The sequence below is a fragment of the Orbicella franksi genome, chromosome 4 (assembly GCF_964199315.1).
Source record: "Orbicella franksi chromosome 4, jaOrbFran1.1, whole genome shotgun sequence".
Lineage (NCBI taxonomy): Eukaryota > Metazoa > Cnidaria > Anthozoa > Scleractinia > Merulinidae > Orbicella > Orbicella franksi.
Window position 1 is genome coordinate 12,583,362 of NC_138148.1, and position 20,438 is coordinate 12,603,799.

Below are 20,438 nucleotides of genomic sequence, written 5' to 3' on the forward strand. Positions count from 1 at the left end.
CCTCTTAGCTCGAAGTCTGGATAATGTAAATTAATGAATGGCAGCTGGCACACACTACTTTTGGCTATTTACAAGTGTACCGAAGAGTTAAACATGGGGCCATTATTGACGTAAAACAAGGTGCAATTAGGAGGTCATGTGGAGTAAAACATGTAAAACGGTAAGTGGACGAAGAAGAGGTTTGGACATTGTGGAGAGCTAGACTCCAACTTCTCGTTTTGCACACTTTTGTAGGTCAGCAATTGACAAAGAAAATCGCTTGAAGATGTATGCTCCATAGGGTCGCAAAATTTCAATAATAAATTCGGTCGCTTTTCTTCTTCACGCATGCCGAAACAACAAATGAGCTAAAGTAACTACTGGATTTTTTTAGTAAAGTGTATTATCGTTTGTCTCACGATGTAGTCACTTGAGACGTAGATCGCGACGTTTTCACTGCTTACTGCTAGTCTTCTTCAGGCAATAAGGTCGACTGATTGCACGGTATCATTTATATCACAAAGGTCGGCTGTGATTGGTGCATTTCGATCCTCCTATTGTTCCATTGTTCCAGCGAGTAGCTGTTCCCTCAGTGGTCCGCTGTTGTACCGTTCTCCTGTTGTTGTGTTTCTTGATCGTGGGTATCCATGCTTCAGGAATTTCAATTCCACTATCTCTGTTGACGTTGTTAGGGTAAAGTCTTATGTGAATAGCTTCCTTGACCTTACGTGTGTACCAGTGAGGATCTCGATCAATAAACTTGACCTCATTCCAGATAGGATAGTGGCCGGTCTCGTGGGTGTGTTCAGAAACAGCGGAGGTGTGCGTACGGGCGACTCGTATATCCATGTAGAGAACACCATCTTGTTTAGCCGGATTGACGGTGTCCTTTGGTCGCACTAAGTGTGACCGAAGTGTCGTGTCGAACTTAAAGACGGTGCGAATGCCTTCTTGTTCTGGGCAGCGGCGGAGAGACTCCGAAACTCCTTGGTACTGCTCAGTACCTATCGTATGATTCACACCACCCTCAGTCAATAAAGCGCGGTATTGTAAAGTGTCTGTACGACCGGGCTAAACGTCTCGTGACCACACCATCAGTAATCGCTGGAGAGAAGAAACATCCGTCATCTGTACTTGTTTCTAACGGATATTCCTCCTCTTTTGTACAGAAGATCACAAAGGCACGAACAAACCCAAGAAGGGAGCCTGTCGCGGAATTTAAATCCACCGCCGTTTTACCTTATGTGCAAGGAGTTTCGGAGTCTCTCCGCCGCTGCCTAGAACAACAGGGCATTCGCACCGTCTTTAAGTTCGACACGACACTTCGGTTACACTTAGTGCGACCAAAGGACACCGTCAATCCGGCTAATCAAGATGGTGTTGTCTACAGGGATATACGAGTCGCCCGTACGCACACCTCCGCCGTTTCTGAACACACCCACGAGACCGGCCACTATCCTATCTGGAATGAGGTCAAGTTTATTGATCGAGATCCTCACTGGTACACACATAAGGTCAAGGAAGGTATTCACATAAGACTTCACCCTAACAACATCAACAGGGATTGTGAAATTGAAATTCCTGAAGCATGGATACCCACGATCAAGAAACACAACAACAGGAGAACGGTACAACAGCGGACCACTGAGGGAACAGCTACTTGCCGGAACAATGGAACAATAGGCGGATCGCAATGCACCAATCACAACCGACCTTTGTGATATAAATGATACCGTGCAATCAGTCGACCTTATCGCCTGAAGAAGACTAGCAGTAAGCAGTCGAAACGTCGCGATCTACTTCTCAAGTGAGACAAACGATAATACACTTTATCATTGCATCTACCACGATGAATAACAAGAACCTTTTCCTCGACATGGATTTTTTTGTTTTTGCTTTTTTTGTTTTGACTTAAAGGTATATTTCGTTCTGGAGCAAATGAAAATGTAACTTAAAATCTCCGTGGACAACTGTTTTCCCAACATTTTATTGGCTATCTAAAAGGACGGTTCTTAGCTTGCGCCTTCTTGCAGGACGTATTCTGAGTAGATCGATTGCACCAAGTTTTATGTTTGTTGTTTGTTTGTTCTGTTTTGTTTTCAAACTACTACTAGGCACGGCTCCACACAGCTAACTTGCCTATTTTTTAATTCAATTTTTTTTTTTTTCATTTTTTTTTTTTTAATTCAGATCTCTCAATAACAACCTGCTAGAGAATATTCCATATCGAGCATTTTTTACCATGTATCAACTTAAAATAATGTAAGTATTTACCTGAGCACTGGTTATACGAAACGAATAAATACTAGCACTTTCAGAAAGGCGATAAATTTAATAACGATTTATAAAGATCTATTCGTAGCCAAAGCACACTTATTATTTAACAGATGTTAAATGAAGCAGAGATAATTATTGTTTTAGCAGTATACCAGCATCCTTTATAAATAGGATTGCGCAGTCACAGCGGTAAGGAACTCCTGCTGCTCATAGCTGGGACTCTGAAATCGTCCCTTAAAATCTCAGGACCCTTAAGTTTTAGCTTAGATTTTACACTTGTGGCCATTCAAGTTATCTCTTTAACCGTGCTGTTTAAACTTTCTCTGTTCTATCTCGGAGCAACATGATGTGCTATTGTAGCGAATAGGACGAGAGGGACTGGGCCCGGCCCCAATTGTATATTATGGGATTTGAAAATCCCATGTGGAGAAAAGGACGAAGATCGTTACCTCTCGATAGATGAGAAAAACGTGTTGTTATACTAGTTTTGTAGTAGTTTCTGTGCGAGATTGAGTAACCCAAGTGCAACATTCTGATTTCGATCAAAGTATGAGAAATAGCAACGGAGACTTAATAAACCGTATAGTATCCGATACTAACTTATGCAAAAGCTATTTATACCATGTTTTACTCCATGCAGTTCAAAACATTAAGAAGATTTTAACTAATTTCTGGTGCTAATTGCGCTTCTCTTTTGTCTATTTATTTCTAGCTTGCTCTCAGATAATCCTATAAAGACAATTCAAGCGGAGGCATTTAGAATTGGCAATAATACCATTTCAATGTAAGTTTCACCAACAGATTTACTGATGAATCTTTGCGCTATTATTCTGCCACTTTTCTGACAAACGCATCTGTCCTTGGCTGATTTGGAAAGTTTGACATGTCATCTGAATTGATCTATTTCTACAGAATGTTGAGGCTACTGAGGCATGTTGAGTTTAATCCGCTGCTCATTTAGTCCATACAAAATATCGTAGTCCAAAGCAGAAAGAGAATTTGTTAGGTCAATGCAAGTGCACTGGTCTATTGCTCCCTGAAACCTTAATTAAACAGTAACACTAACGAATAGGAAGACGAAACATGGCCACTGGAACAAATCACTTGGCAAGAAATTTGTGATAACTGATCAACCTCAACGAGCTAGTTCAGCAACGAGGTATTTGCAGAGTCGAAAAGGACCAAGGTTGACTAAACTTAGTTCAATTGAACCCGGAACCTCACTTGACACTGTAATCGTCTAGTATCTTTTTGATATCGAAAATTCGCCGTTTCAGGAGAGATATTTGTCCGTATATATATTTTTTTTTTCACTAGCGTGGATTCAAAAGTTAAAGAGCGTGGAAATTTCTCTTAGATGGACCAGACAAGTGTGCCGAGCACTCAGTTGCATGTACTTCAACCAAGTGTTGACCATTAAAACGAGCTGCTCAAACAACAAACTGTGAAGGGATAGCGATAATGTTCGCTTTAAAGAAAATTTCTTAGAGATGTCCTATTCCAACGAAAACGCAGGGAAAAGGTTTCCTCCACGCCCCCCCCCCCCCCCCGCCCCTCCAAACATGAAGCATGGTGCGGGTTTGACTTTACGTGTACTTTCTTGAATTAAATTAGAGGGATCGAGCTGGGTACCAGATGAGGCTCGATCGTGACATTTTTTACACCGTTAAGGAGGTAAATTATGTAATTAGTATTACCGTGTCATTTGAATTATTTCATTCGATTAAACTCAGTTGAAGTGCCTTAGCTCTGTCTAGTTATCTAAAACATGGTCTTGAAAAGTTGCAAACCTTCTCCATAAAGAATTGCTAGCTTACCCATTTATTTGAATCCAGGAGTATCAGTGGTTCGCATAGTGTGATCATCCGGTTGAGTGTAGTTCTGAGAAGAACTGTTGTTGGTGGCTGACGTTTTGACAACCTGAGCGGAAGTCATCTTCAGAGTCAAGTGAATAGTGTTTGTCGGTCGATGATGTTATAAGTCTGGTCTGTTGAACAGGATTGGTCAGTATAGCCATGATGGTATTGGCTGAAAGACTCGTGTAAAGTTTCTCATCAGTCATTGGTGGGTTTCGATCCGTCTATTGTTAGTCAAATAGGTCGGTTTTTGGTCCGTGTATTGTTAAGTCGGTCTGTTAGAAGTCCTTCTGTCGGTTTCGTTTCCGTTGTGGATAAGTCGTTTGTAAGGCGCCTGTAGTTGTTGACATCTGTTAAGAGGCATTTGTTCTAGGTTAGTGTACCAGCTTTCCAGAGTCAGTCGTTGAAAATAACAACATGCACGGTACTGTTCGATTCGATGGCAACATGTCAGAGGCATTCAACATTCGCAGCGGAGTCAAACAAGGCTGTGTACTGGCTCCCACCCTCTTTGGAATCTTTTTCTCAGTGCTCCTGAAACATGCCTTTAGAACAACAAATGCTGGCATTTTTCTCCGTTCCCGCACTGATGGCGAACTTTTCAATCTTGTCCGACTCAGATCAAAAACCAAAGTCAGCCAAGTTCTCCTCAGAGACTTTTTGCTTGCCGACGATGCAGCTCTGGTTGCTCATAGTGACAACGATCTCCAGAACCTCCTCACTGGCTTTTCGAACGCCTGTGATGACTTCGGCCTAACCATTAGCCTCCAAAAAACGAAAATCATGACTCAGGATACAGAGATTTCCTCCTCTCTCTTCATCAAGGACTATGCACTTGAAACGGTCAACAGCTTCATCTACCTTGGTTCTACTGTTACTAGCACCACCTCCCTTGACACCGAAATAGGAAAGAGGATTGGGCACGCTGCAACCAAAATGTCAAAGCTTTCACAACGTGTCTGGGAAAATCAGAAGCTCACTACTCCCACCAAAATGGCTGTCTACAGAGCCTGCATCATCAGCACGCTCCTCTATGGTAGCGAGTCCTGGAGAACGTATGCAGCACAAGAAAAACGCCTGAATGTGTTCCACCTGCGCTGCTTGCGGCGCATCCTCTTCATCTCCTGGCAGGACCGCATTACGAACAGTGCTGTCTTAGAGAGAGCAGGCATCCCGTCCGTATACACCCTTCTTCACCAGAGACGTCTGCGGTGGATTGGCCATGTACATCGAATGGATGAGGGCCGCATTCCCAAGCAACTCTTGTACGGTGAACTAGTACAAGGAAAAAGGCCGGTAGGACGACCGAAGCTCCGTTTCAAGGACGTGGCGAAGAGGGACATGCAGGCCATTGGTCTTCCAATCGATTCGTGGGAGACTCTTGCCAGTGACAGGAGTGCGTGGAAAACAAATTGCACTGAAGCCCTACGAGAGGGAGAAAAGCTTCTGCACATCACAGTGGATACCAGGAGAGAACGTCAGAAGGCCAGGGCCCTTGCTCCACCCACTGATTCCACTTATGTCTGTGGTTCTTGTCACCGCATCTGCCGATCACGAATCGGGCTCCAAAGCCATCTCAGAAAATGTTTAAGGAAATGTACAATTACTAACACACGCTAAAATTATGGACTAGATTGTCCGATAATGCCAATACAATATACGTTGAAAATAGTTGGTACTGTAGGTTAAGCGCTGAGTAGAGTCCCAGTCAATGTTGTGGTTTGACAGTTGATGATGTACAGCAATGTGATTGTTGGCATCACTATTTCTCGTGGCTCGTTTGTGTTCAGTCAGCCTCGTGTTAAGGTTTCTGCCAGTCTCACCAATGTAAGAAGGCTGGTAGTCGGAGCATTTGATCTTGTAAACTGCTCCCTGTCTGTTGTTAGGTTCGTCTCTGTCTTTCACGTTGGTCAGTAAGTGTCGTAACGTAGTTGTAGGTTTGTGGGCTACATGAAAGTTGTAGGGCTGTATGATCCATGAGATGGTCTCATTAGTGCCCTTCATGTAAGGTATAGTCACTGTAGTAGCAGGTGTAGGGTTCCTGTTCGTAGCGTCAGCTTCAGTAGGTCGGTAAATGTTTCGTCTAATAAAGTCAGCGTTGTAGTTGTTTTTGTGAAAAACACGTTCAAGGTGTCTGTTTCCGTCACGTAAGCTGTCCGGTGTGTCATAAACTAGTAGCGCTCGTCTCGTCAAAGTCTTTATAGTCGTGGCTTTGTGTGAAGTCGGGTTGTAGGATGATTCGTCAAGTAATCTATCGGCATGCGTCGGTTTTCTCTACACTGTCGTTCATAGTTCGTTGTTGTCGCGGCTTACGAAACAGTCTAGAAAAGGAATTTCTCCATTTTCTTCGATCTCTTTAGTAAACTGGATGTCGGCGTTCTGTTCGTTTAGGTGGTCGTGAAAATCGTCAAATTCGTTTATGTGAACGGCGGTAAAGGTGTCGTCAACATAGCGTAACCAAAGCGGTATCGTTTGTCGGCAAGTTGCAAGGGCGCGTTCCTCCACGTGTTGCATTACAATTTCTGCGAAAACAACAGAAACAGGTGACCCCATGGCTGTTCCATGCAACTGTTTGTAATGTTTACCGTTGTACTGAAAGTAAGTCGATGTAAGGCAAAGGTTCAGTAAGTCCATGATGTCTTCTGTCGGTAGTGGTAGTCTAACAGTAGATTGTTGTATAACGACAAACAAACTTAGGAAGAACTTAAACGCGACCCGACGCCAGCACTTCAACGTAAACTTAACAGCAAAATGCTTACGCTTCAAAAGACTGACGCTATTGACACTCAACGCTACTATCGACTGAGGTGCTCAGTACCTCAACCACCGAAACTTTACGGACTACCGACACTGCACAAACCTGGTATACCGATGCGACCTATAGTGTCATTCTGTGGGTCCCCTACGTATCAACTGTCTAAGTACTTGACAACCATACTGCAACCCCTTACTGACAAATCAAGACGCAAACTACAACCGACGGAGAACTTTATTGACGCTTTTAAGACAATACAGTTACCTGACGACTACAAACTTGTGTCTTTTGATGTGGAATCACTGTTCACCAGTATTCCACTTCAATTGGCATTACAGTGTACCGAGACCGCTATACAACAATCTACTGTTAGACTACCGTTACCGACAAAAGACATCATGGACTTACTGAACCTTTGCCTTACATCGACCTCTAGATCCGCCACTAAAATGTTAAAGTTCTATTTTTTTTTTCTGCGTAATTGAAACAGAATAGGGGTTTACCAAGCTAATTTTTGATGTTTGGTTTAATTTGTTGTTGTTTTTGTTGTTGCTGCTGTTGTTGTTGTTGTTATTATTGTTGTTGTATTTGTCTTTAACCCCTTCGTGACATTAATAATTTCTAATAAATGCAGATTCCTGCTGCGGACAAAGCTGAAGACATTGACGTTTGATTCATTCGTTGGTATTCGTGTTCAGGATTTACAACTGTGACGTATCTCATTTTAATAATTATATTTATAATAAAGTTTCCATATAACGCGCGTACTGATTGGCTGAAAATGCGTGATTTATCAGAAAACAGAGCACGGGTTAATGATAGTAAGCTGGCTTTCAAATTTCTGATTCGGAATTTTGACAAATTTGACTCAAATTAAACATCCCTTGTGACTCACACAAACGCAATGTAAACCAGCTCTATGCCTGCAGTAAGTATGGCTCACGGAGACTATTGTTAGCAACAGTAGTGTCAAAACTGTACTAAAATGACAAGTTTTGCTAGATTCCCGCCGACAAAACACGTAACGAAATAAACAAATTCTCAACCTAACAAGTGCTTCAATAAAATATATTATAGTTGTTACGATGGCGGAAATTATACTTAAGAAGTAAAACAACGACAGAAAACAATAATTGAGCTGTCTCTGCTTATGATGCGAAGCTTTCTTCTTGTAAAAATGCAATTGCTCAAACAACACTTACATTCAGTGTAGTAACGCTCGTTCTCTGGTCATCTCAGCGAAGTGAACCGACGAGTGGTCAGTTCAAAGCTTGCTCTGATATTTTATTCTGTGCTCGGAGTAGAACCAGCGGGAGCAGTTTAGTCCTTCTAACTTTTACGCTAGTTCAAGCAATCTTGCTGCAAGCGGCTGCAAGCCGTAAATAACTGTAGCTCCATTCAAATTGAGCTCAGCATTTAACATTCTTATCCATAAGTTTTGAGCTCTATGTTTCGTAATTTCCATAGGAAAAGTGCACGTTTTTATAAGCCACAATACGGCCGGATTCCTCTGGACTACAGACCTTTACCTGCTTTTAGATCCTTATTTAAAAATTAACGAAAAAGCCAACTTTGAAAGCGTTGTTCTTTTCTCGAAAGCTGCTCGAAACTACTCGGAACTGATAGCTTAGCTGAAGTCTAGTTTGTGATCGACAGCTGTCGCTTCGTTAACACTTAGGAAGCTGTAGAGCACTCAAGAAGTAGGGAATAACACTCGACTGCGTCTCGTGTTTTCCCCTACACTTCTTTCGTGCTCTACCGCTTCCTGCGTGCTTTACAACAGAACAGAGCACAGTCGAGGCTTCTTTATTTGCTAAGTAGAGGTAATCAACTGATTTATAGCCCAATTTGAAATGAATAAACACCAGTAAATTTACAACTGTTTATTCACATTAAATTTCATGACAAGAATCGTGTGATTTCTTGTAAAAATCACTTGAAATAAGGTTTGGCTGTACATTCATTACTCAGACATGTGGGAAGTGTCCTTGGTCTTCGTTTGGAGGAATAAAAATAATAATAAATAATAATAGTCTTCGTTTCCAAATAGCTTCGGAAAACTACAAACGTATTCGAAAACCTTCCGATAATATTAAAAAATCTTGGCAAATCTTCGCGTGATCTTCGGCCAACCTTTTACTCTTCGGGTACGTTTCGGATCTCTTTGGAAATGTTCGCAAGTGTTTGGCTAACATTTGAAAATCTCTCAAAAATATTCCCTGGTATTTGGTAGTTTTCTGATGTCTTCTCTTTATTCTTTGGGATTGTCCGGAAATCTGACTATTTAAGGGCTACGGGTCAGTAGCCCATGAGGTGAAGCCGAATGGGCTATTGACCCGTGGCCCTTGAGGGCGAAGGGTCTAATTGTTTTAGTATCACCCAACTAGTCGGACAGAAAAGGCAATAATAAAATTAGCAAATGCAAGTTGAAAAAATATTTATTTGGGAATAAAACAAAAGAAAGCGTCACGCTCGATGGCGCCAATTTCGCTACTCGATGACTATTACTAATAGTCCCCTGGTAGCGTAGCCAATCAAAATGCAGGATTTGCATTAGTCCACTAGTTGGGTGATACTAATTTCGGTTAGCCTTAAGGATGTCCGCGCGAAAATGTTCCATTCGAACTTCAAACTTCTACTGCGAACAGATAAATGAAATGAAAATATTCTAGGTCAGGGACTTCGTTTCAGAGATAAAGCTTGTGGAAAACTAGTCTGATTTTGAAAAATTGGCGCGGTGTACAGGGTTTTTAGCTTAAAATATCAAAGATGAATCAACGGAGACAAACTATTTTAGTATCATTTTGTAGAAGGGAATCCGCCGCACAGAAAAAGGAAAAGTCATGCAAAAAAAAAAAAAACGGAATTCGATGGTGCATTTTGCAAAAAAAATCAAACTTCTAATGCGTAGATTTTCTTCACTTTTTCGCCAAACGTAGAAAATTGGAAGTGAAAATGATCCATCAAAAGATATATAGGGGTCAACAAACGTCCAAGGTCGTTAAATCCGGGCAAAGCTATAGCAATGGCCATCTGCCCTATCACTGTTCAATTTGCTACTTGACGCGCGCTCGATGCATGACATGGCGTGTGAATTTGTGGGCGCAGTAAGGCTGAGGAGAAACAGCTTCGACAACCTTCCAAAGGACCTCGGATGACCATCGCCAGTTCTGTTAAGAATCTTCGTACTTATTTCGGAAATCTTTGTTGTGATTTGCGCTGGTATTTCACCTTTTGCACTCGTGTCACGCCGAAACGGCACAGCTCTTAGCTTATCCAATCGGAATCGAGAAATTTTGTCTGTTGTTACTGCTGTTATGTCTATTACCGGATTTTTTTTGTGTTGTTGCCGGTTTTATGTTCAAAAAAAAATACTTCATTTAATACTGGCTCCATGGCTCCTCTAGCACTGAGAAATTTCAATCCCATGATATTTTCAAATGCTTGATAAAAAGGGCGGAATCATGTTGAGGAATAAGTGACAGGATTTTCGCTATAGCTGTCAAGAAGAATGCCCCGTGTTTCTATAGTAAAAGATGTTATGTAATTATGGATTTGTATATGGTGATAAAGTCCCGGATTTCCTTCCTAGATCTTCAATCTAGGCACTAGATCTTCAATCTGGGCACTAGATCTTCGTTCTAGAGCAATACTGGAACTTCTAAAATGATATTATTGCCATGTTTATTTTGATATACTTCTGTTCCAGGGTCATGACGAATAGAAGAGCACGAACATTAAAATATCACTCTCCTGACGAGAACTGCACAATATACCTGTCAGTGTTTCTTTCAAATAGAACAATTCCTTGCATGTCCAACATGCAGCTGCGCTTTAGTCGCATGCATAACTGCGATAATCATTGTTAACCTTACATCTTCCCCCATAGCCCAAATATATGATCTTTTATATATTTACTTGCGAAGAAAAGCTGTTTCTAATACATTTCAATGGCAAAGTATAAATTAATTTTGATCGACTCCTCCGGGAAAAATCAATGGAATCTTCTCTCGGTGTGGAAGCGATAAGAGTTTAACTGAAAAATTATCACAATTTCCTTGACTAAGCGTTACTTTCTTTGTTGTAGCGTTTCGGACAAGGATCGTAGATAACTTCATGCATGTTTTCAACGGTGTTTCCTTATGTATTCTTTTACCGTTGCGTTTTGCACTTTTTCTTAACAATGCAAGTGGGCTCAGTTACCTTCATTTCTCACCTCTCTAGCTCAATATTTAAATGATATATGACCTAAGAATAAAAAACTCATTTCAGTGGCATCAGAGTTGCCATGGTTTACAGGACGATCCCTTTTCCAAGTTGAGTGAAACACGGTCACTTTGGTTTGATAAATACTTTTAAATGAGAAAAAAAATGGCATGGGCATCTTCACCTTTTTTTAGTCAGAGCCATTAATAGACTACTTACTCTTCAGCCCTACGTTTTCCAAAGGTGAGTCCATTTAGTGCCCTTCAAGAACCCGTTTTGCGAGTTTCCCAGAATCTCAGTGAGTAATAGAAATACAACCGATCTGCTGGTATTTCACCTTAAAATAAAAAGTTATTTAGAAGCATAAAAACGTTCAAAAGTTCAAAAACGCGATTTTTTTTTCTTTCAGCGTGCTTCAATTGATTATTCACTCTAAAGCATAATTTCAATTTTTTTTCGCCGACGGCTTTACAGTAATTTTATGGGCCGTAGCTTTACCAGTCCTTTCATAAGTCAAATCCAGCTTTCAAGCCACGCATAGGACATCACCATTTTGTTTTTCTGAAGTCCAGAAAGCTGCATTTAATCGGCCATCCATATTCAAAGCACAACTGAAAACGTGTGTACGAGATCATCGATTTTTTATTACCTTGTAGCTTCCACGTTAGTCTTGTTTCTATTGGTTGTTACAAGAACTTTGTAGTTCGCTACTGAGAGTCGCCTGAAATTGTTTGGGTTAGTATTCTAGAAAGATGTTTTATCCTCCAAGGTCAGTTCGTTCCATGTGGCCCACACATAGCTACCGATATGATATCTAAAGCGTGTGCATTTGTTAGTCAAGCAGTAGTAGTACTTGAGTATAAGAAGCAGAAGTAGAAAAAGTAGAAACAGTAGAACTTAGACGGAGAACGTGCAAGACAGAAGTCTGTGCAACAAAAAACCTCTAAACAGATTCTGGGAACCTCCTCGTTTGGACAATAGAGAGATATCAAATAAACGTGTTCATCGTTGTGTCTTTGCGGTCATCGAAGGAAAGAAAAATTCCGTATTCATGATATTGTTCGCCAAGAAATTTTTAGTGACTCTCTTCGATATGATTCTACTTATTGGTGCCAACAGCATGGTTTACATTAGAGACCTTAAGCAAACACTTGAGGCGGTTAGGTGGAGGCGGCGATGGCCGCGTGGGAGTTGGGTTGAGACCGCCTCCTCTTGGCTCGAAATTAGAATATTAAGCTTTCGTAGTAGCGGCGGCGAGCAACGGCTGTTTTGCTTTCGTTTTCAGTGGTCCCATTTGACTTTGTTCGTGGATTTTACGAGCATAATGGAAACTTTTCGAGAAGTCCGAGACCTTCTAGCTGTTGCATGCTTTGAGGACGTCATAGACGAGGATGAATTTCTGTTGTTGAGGGATCTACACACGTAGAAAAATCTTGACTTTCCTTACGAAGGCTGAACCAGCCTTTTCTTTACTAGTGCAACCAAGGTCACTGGCCTCTGCCTCCTCCCATTTTTCTGATATTTCTTCCATCAGAATATCCATCTCGCTATCTTCGATGTCAACTCCACTCAGTTTCGCCTGATGTTTTCGTTTCGCCTTGAATCTGTCCAGTAGTAGTTTGAAATTGTCCTGTATGTTTTTCTTCTTCACCTGAAACTTCACAGAGGTTTTGTTATTCAGACGATCTGTGATGGCATTCCATACTTTTCCTCGATCTACAGTCCTTGGTTTGAAGATCCATGGTTCTGAAGCTCTGACTTCTTTCGCTAGGATCAAATCATGTGCTTTTGTCCATTTCATGATCGAGCTAGAAGAGAGAAAATAAAAGCTTATTAAAAACAGGTCCTGTCTATCGATTCGCCTTTCGGAAATATTCCTAGTTATAGAGACAAATTGGAAGAACAAAATAGCATTTTGTACCAGCAAGTACTTGCAATCTAAAGTTTTAAAGTCTACAAGACGTAAACATCGCTCGGAACAATGTGAATCCCAGGAAACTTCACCCAGTTCTTTTGCTTTTCTCTCCTACTCTTGCCATCTTTCTTCTTCACTGACACCTCCAATGTAAAGTGAGATTTTCGCTGTAAAGCAAACGAAATATCAAATATTTGCAAATAAAATACAAAGGGAAGCGTTAAAAAAACATTTTTTGACTTTATAGAAGAGTTTCCGTGTATTTTAGGTATTACAAATGGGAAAGTAAGGTGACCGTCTATCGAGGCGGCCAAACCTACCTTTCTCACCGCCGCCACTGTTGGAAGACGCGGGCAACACTCCCCGTGATTATGCTAATTAGCTCGAGAGCGGGAAATTTTACTTCCGGTTGGCGTCCACCTCGCCGCCTCCAGTGTTTGCTTAGGGTCTCTATTGTATGTAGTGGCCAGACGGTCGCAATCGTCCACCATACGCACATTTTCATGTGATGTCATAGCCAAAATGTCACTTATTTTGGCAGTAATATAAACAAAAGAAACAGTACGAAAAAACAATCCATACAGTACCTGTGTTTCATCATTGTTGTCTTCATTCACAGTTGCACTCACCGTCGAAAACTGACACTCGATTATAAGCAAAAGAAATTTCGGACCCTTGCAACTTATCCGTGAAACAGTTTCTCAAGTATGATCTAGGAAACCACCGCGTTTGCGATTTTGAATGCCTCAAATAACACTTGAAAAATGTCGGTCCAAAGGCAATGGAAGTTTATTTTTAAAATTCACTAGACTTGTGGTGAGGTCTTTCGAATTAATGAAAATCTCATTCAGTAACTGCCTGGGATGTTTATTTGGTTACCAAGTAGAGAACTGACCAATCAGAATGTCCGATTCTTGATCACTTCTGGAAATATACCAGTAGGAATTATCAATCAAGACACATGTTAATGATCATATGTAAAAAGGGACATTTGAAACAACAAGAAAGCAGAGCAAAACGTGCACAAAGGACTTTATTAAAGAAGGGAGTTTAGCTTTATTTCGATGTATAACTTGTATCCTTAGAAATAAAAATTGATAGTTCATTATATCTCCTAGGTATCCTCGTGATTCACGTACAGAAGGGATCAAAGTCCCTGTGAACGGAAATTTAAGACGAGCTCTGTTAGATTCAGGGTTCAGGCAAGACCCTGAAAATGATACCAGTTATGATGTGTTTCTACCTTGTCCTCTGGGGACTTTCCTGAAACCTTCGTCTAGTAGAAACCAAGGATGTATAGACTGCCTGCCAGGTATATAATCCTTCGTGTAAAAAACTTTCATTCAGTTGGTTTTAAACTTTCTTTCTACCCTTTTAAAGCAAACAAATTGCCACCAAGGGGCCTCTTATGTTTTTTTGTTTCTTTACTTGTTAATTTTTTTGTAGGACAAAGGTATTGAATAACTTTTTATGCAGCCTTTAAACCGCGCTTCATTTCGTTCACAGCCCTTTGTAAAGACAAACTACGTTTTTATAACACCTCCTTGAAAAAGGGGATAGCCATGACTTAAGAGAAAGTATGATATATGATACACAACTGTATTTATGACCAATAGAGCAAAACAGGACACTTTAGTAGAAAAGAACAGAGAGTAGAGTAGAACATTTGCTGAAAATTGTAGCCAATCACAATTCAATCCCAGACAAATCGAAATCTACGGTAGTCAAGCAAGTCATTGCAAATAAAAGTCAAAAGAAACATGCAAGAAATTTAAAAAAAAAATTCCATTACAAGACCTCGGTTTGACATGACATTAACATTTTGTAAAGTTACAAAAATGTACTGACGCTACTAAATCTTCTCACTTACCTTAGCTTTCTTTTAGGATTCTGTCATTTATGCGCTCGATCCTCGAGCGCTCGCAGCCTAAATTTGTATAAATGTTTTAACAACCTCCACGTAATATACTACTTTACGCAAAAACTCGAGGGTTTTATCTTTGTGAAATCAACAAGCACTGACAAAGGGTTGATAACTTACTTCGGGTATAGGGCGTAACTGTGTATACATCGCGTTGGCGATATTGGTCTTTACGTGGTAGTTCTTAAGTCAACAAAGGGTCGTTATAAATACTAATAAAGAAAAAGATATTAAATCAAACAGGCTTCTAGTTCAGTCTAACATCCTTTCCTCGTCTTAGGTGGATTTTACTCTGACACTCTCGGTTACATGGCCCATGACTGTAAGAAATGTCCGAATGGTTCTTACGTCTCATTTGACAAAGCGCCAGGAAAATCCGTGCTGGATTGTGAAGCCTGTCCACCAGGTATAACTAACATGTCAAGCTATTGTACGCATGCCTACCAGTCTTTTAGGGGATTTGTAAAATATACAAGGGCCTTGAAGGAATAGTCTGAATATTTGCAACTTTACCAAGTCAATATATGTTCCGATTGAATGATACATGTAGCTAATTTCAAAAAAGGTGGATTTGTAGAATTAAGGACACTAGATTTTACTTTTTTTTCATCTGGAATCTTGATATCTTTATTCCCAGTACGTTCCTTAATTACAATACAATATATACTAACTAATAATACCCCGCTGTTACTCACAATACACAATTTAATGCATTGACTTCTTTCTACACCATAAATGTCTTTCTAACACATAACACTAACATAAACTGACTAAACCAACTAGCGATCACTACTGATAATTTTAAACCTCGGATAATGAATTTCCAAAAGTGGCTGAGAGCCACACTCTTGGTGAGCCTTCTGTCACAAACATACTGGAAATAGTAGGCAGTGGCAACAATGTGCATGCCAACCTGGAAACAAGAACAAGCCACAAAATGTCACATTCAACTTAGCTACAGTACATAGAGTTTAATACGAAGCATTTGATTAATCCAAAGAGTTTGTAAACGGTTATTTTTAGCAACGCCACTACTGCCGATCTCCCTTCATTTAGATCAAACTGAATCATAAATTCCAGGTATTTTTGTTTGTTTGAGAAACCTTAACAAGCCTTAAATCTTTTTTTCTTACTTGTCACTAGGGACAGAAACTGACTTTTTCGCTGGATACCGTGCTTGTCCATGCCTGGAAGGATTTTATCGAACCAATCTATTCGCTGCGTGTCACAAATGTGGGCAAGGTGGACTGTTATGTAAAGGAGAATATGCTTCTTTAAAACCTGGTTTCTGGTGGCAGTGGCGAAACGAGACATACAAACAACGTTACAGAGACTTTATTCAAAACCTTCTGGCATCTTCACCAGCATTAGATAGATTCTCCATACAATATCGTTATCCGATTCCAACGCCTTATAAATGCCCATTGGAAAATTCATGCGAAGGTGGCTTAGATTCACCATGTAAACATGCGTACGAAGGACCAGTTTGCGGAGTTTGTAGTACAGGATATTACAAGCAGTTCCAAAGATGTAAACAATGTCCGTCAAGGAAATGGATTGTGGGACAGTTGGTCATTATTGCAGCCATTGTATCGATAATTGTTGCCCTTCTGGTCTGGAAGAGCAAAACAAGGGTCAAACAGGATGGAGGACGCAATCTAATAGACACACTTTTCTCGAAACTTAAGATCGTAATCGGCTTTTACCAGGTGACCCATGGTTTACTGGAAGTGTTTTCCTACATAAAATGGCCAGGTTCTCTTAAAGCTATCTCCAAGTATTCAAGTATACTCCAGATGAATTTACTTCAGATTGCACCAATCCATTGCCTTTTTCCAGGACTACGCGTGGACGCCCTTGGAGACTTATGTCTGATTGTGGCAATGAATATCTGTGTCATTGGCGCTTTTGGCATCGTTTACTGCGTCCGTAAGAGGATCATCTTAAAACGGCAAGGCCTAGATGACGAGGAAAAGTCGAGCAAAATTTCACAGACAAAAGAGGTTTTGTACAGAAATTTGTTTTTCTTCCTGTATGTAACCTACCTTAGCACGTGTTCCAAGACAGCCAGTGTCCTGCCGTTCGCTTGCCGGCAACTCTGCAGGGACCAAAATGAAGAGATCTGTGACGCGTACCTCAAAGTGGATTATAGCGTCAAGTGTCAAGGAGAAAAGTACAACCACTTTCTTACCGTGGCATACATTGCTACCGCATACATCTTTGCTTTGCCTACCGCCTCATTCATCGCGCTCTGGAGAAAACGCAGAACGATACTAACCGCAGCAGACAGTGATACAGGCCTTGATACAGAAATGATCACAGGATTACGTTTTCTGTTTGAAAACTACCAAACTCGTTCATGGTATTGGGAACTGGTTGAAATATCTCGTAAAGTAATTATCACATCCGCTCTCATTCTCGTGGGACAAGAGAGACGATCCTACATTGGCTTGGCATGGGTCGTCGCTGGAATGTATGGAATGCTTTTCTGCTGGGTCAAGCCCATACACGATGTGTTCGAGAACAGATTGATGTCTACGTCCCTTGCCGTTACTGTAGTCAACTTGGGTGTTGGAGCTGTGAGCAGAATTCCAGCAGAGAATATACCAGGTTCGGTTGACCGAGACACAGACGCAATGGCGATGAATGTATTGATACTTGGAGCAAATTCTCTGGTGATTGGCCTACTTGTTGGTAAGATTGATCGCTATGCAATATGAATTGCCAGTAATCTACTTCATAATTTAATTTAACTAATCTTTGATGCGGGGAGGCGATGTTGGTTCAATTACTCTCAGTTCAATTAATCGTAAATAACTATTACATACTGAAGGTACTCTTACATAAGATAATTCAACTTTTATGGTAAATATTACTCAATTTGAACACACCTTTCGTCTTTACTTTTTTACCTTTCAGTTCAGTACCTGGTTTACTTATTTCAGTACTTCAATGAATGGCGGAAAAATCCACACTGGTCTTTTTCTTGCTGTTTAGCTTTGCTTCTCCCCCTCAATGACTTGCAGGGAGAAATTCGTGACATGGTTGGTAAAAATGTCTTAAAAACCCAGCTACAAACAGGCACAGCGGATAAACCCTCTATTGCCTCGTCTGCGAAAGATAGCGGGGCTATGAGTATCACTCTGATGCCTGGGGAAGGTAAACACAGGGACGAAAACAAGACGGAGTTACATACAAGAAACTGGAAAGTAGCCAACAGCCTCAAAGTAAAAAGCCATCGAGGGACACAGACAGACACATTTACGCTTACAACCACAGCTTTTATAGTGCGTGACTAATAGGAAGACACTCATTATAGATATATGTGAGTATTCATAGAGCACTGACGAGTGGGCCTGTCCCGATTTTGCCCGTAAAATGCTGGAAAATTCCTTACTGGAGTGCCAAAAACTGGCTAAAAGATTGCCAAAAATCCAAAACGTTGCTACCTTAATTTCAAAGGTTGCTACATAAATTTCTTGATATCTTTATATGTCGTTATATAAAAGTCATGATAATTGCTTACATCGGTCAAGAAAATAGCTTGAAACTTAGCTTTTAAGAGTTGCTCGCAAATATGGCAGAAACTCAAGGATACTCTCGAGTCTAACGGAACAAAACACGGTTCATTTGACGACCTTCTGAACGTTGACAACTGACAGGTTATATGTGTTCAGACTTCCAAAAGGTGATAAGCAATCAAGAAATTAGCATATATAAATTGAAGTTTTCCATGGAATCATTGACTTTTTTTGTGCTTGGTATGCGCTCTAAACCTATATTTTGCTCAAAAGCTGCTCAGAAAGGCAAAACTTGCTCGAGGTTGCTAGAAACGTAAAAAGGTGCTCAAAAGTTGCCGAGCACAATCAGGCCAGGCCTATTGAAGAGAATCAACACTACATAAAATAACTGTATAAGCATAAGAACACTTGGCCTACTCGAAAACTTAACGTGGCTTCATGTCAGTGCTTGTGTCTGTTCTAGTAAAGCCATCAACTGCAAAAGTTTGCATTTTGACAAGAAATCATGATAATCATGATAAAGTGATGATCAATTGTGTCATTATATATCATTCTCCGTTGTATTCTTCACCATCAATGGGTATATTACAAACTCCGGCACAAAGTGACCAGCTCCCAGTAGGCTTGATAGCCTAGTTGGTAGAGCACTGCACCGGTATCGCAGAGTTCATAGGTTCGAATTCCGTTCAGACCTGAAATTTCTTTCAGGCTTTAATTTCACTACTGCTTAAGTTGTGTATATAACTGCGATCATCAGTAGTGTCTTCATATCTTTCTCCGCCGTTCAAATATATAATCTTTCATCTATTTACTTGTATAAAGTGTATTGTTGTTTTTCTATCATGTAGTCACTTCAACCGTAGATCGTGACATTTTCACTAGCTATAGCTATTTTTATCACGCTACGAGTCGATTGGCTAAGTTGCAAACGCCCGCGTCAAATTGTCGCATGTAATTGATGGATTTCGATCCTCATTGTCTTCCGGTATTTCGCATCATGTCACGGAGGACTTATAGGCAAAATACCTGGTTTCATTTTTCGTAAATAGACCATTTTACAGTTGTCTGCTCAGTGACCTGGCCTTTGTATGGCAGCGAGGCTAGAGTTGACCTTGTTTTGATACAGACCTCACTGCTTTTGTTGTGTAAAACAAGTTGGTCTGATGCTAACTAGGTGCATTTACATGACAAAAGCAGTGAGCTCTGTATCAAAACAAGGTCAACTCTAGCCTCGCTGCCATACAAAGGCCAGGTCACTGAGCAGACAACTGTAAAATGGTCTATTCTGGAAAGTTTTGTATTTTAACAGTGTCCAAGTTAAGAGATAGGTCTTTAGTAGCACATTTTCGTGTTTTAACTGAAAATAATGTTGCATTTTATTTCCAGGTCTCAGCACTCTAAACGCCAGTCGTCAGCAAATGAAGTTGACATGGATATGAAATGATTTTGTTGTTCTCTGCGTATTTGTGATAAAAAGCTGACATAACGTGAGCTTTTTGCTATATATTATAACTTTAACTTTACAATTTTTTACAACTTTAACTTTACAACTTTTTACTATATATTATAACAATCTTAACTAGAGATATTTCATTGAAATCCATTTTGTGATATCTCTGTAACTAATTTTAAAACGTTTAACCTTTATTATCAGGTGTACAGTTTTCATTGAATTGTATTCTACTTTTAGAGGGACACAAGTTTTTCAGTAATTTTAGTTTCTGTTGAGTGTTACCCTCATAAAATACAGTCTCTTATTTACTACTGACCTACTTTGTTATGGTAATTTGATTAAGGTGATGAGTCAAGTTTCCATTTTACTACTTTTAGTCAGTTGAAAATTTGTAGTGAAACAAAATATTATATTACTTCATTTGTATAATCTCCTATTATTCAAGATATTTACAGTCCTCGTGCCACAGATAAAAGCTTCTTTCGGAGTTGTATGAGAAGAAATTATGGTCTGTTGATATGGGGAAAAGAGAGGGTCTTAATGGAATGGTGGCTT

General features: G+C 40.3%; 2 protein-coding genes across 2 annotated transcripts; one reads left to right on the forward strand and one right to left on the reverse strand.

Annotated features, from left to right (window-relative positions):
* Nucleotides 1-12,487: 12,487 nt before the first annotated feature.
* On the reverse strand, nucleotides 12,488-13,112 carry LOC145483470 (uncharacterized). The gene is made up of 2 exons (XM_081461977.1): nucleotides 13,078-13,112; nucleotides 12,488-12,881 (listed from the first exon to the last, which is right to left on the reverse strand). The coding sequence occupies exons 1-2, from the start codon at nucleotides 13,110-13,112 to the stop codon at nucleotides 12,488-12,490; spliced, it is 429 nt and encodes a 142-aa protein (XP_081318103.1).
* Nucleotides 13,113-13,265: 153 nt separating this feature from the next.
* On the forward strand, nucleotides 13,266-18,208 carry LOC145484384 (uncharacterized). Its single transcript, XM_081463000.1, has 5 exons — nucleotides 13,266-13,273; nucleotides 14,107-14,300; nucleotides 15,190-15,315; nucleotides 16,053-17,603; nucleotides 17,829-18,208. Exons 1-5 carry the CDS (start codon nucleotides 13,266-13,268, stop codon nucleotides 18,206-18,208), a joined length of 2,259 nt encoding a protein of 752 aa, XP_081319126.1.
* Nucleotides 18,209-20,438: the final 2,230 nt, after the last annotated feature.

Coding starts and splice junctions, on each gene's coding strand:
- LOC145483470 (XM_081461977.1), bottom strand. CDS start 13,112: ATGGCAAGAGTAGGAGAGAAAAGCAAAAGAACTGG. Junction 12,882..13,077: donor GAGAAAAGCAAAAGAACTGG/GTGAAGTTTCCT, acceptor TCTCTCTTCTAG/CTCGATCATGAAATGGACAA.
- LOC145484384 (XM_081463000.1), top strand. Junction 15,316..16,052: donor TTGTGAAGCCTGTCCACCAG/GTATAACTAACA, acceptor ACTTGTCACTAG/GGACAGAAACTGACTTTTTC. Junction 17,604..17,828: donor GGTGATTGGCCTACTTGTTG/GTAAGATTGATC, acceptor TTTACCTTTCAG/TTCAGTACCTGGTTTACTTA.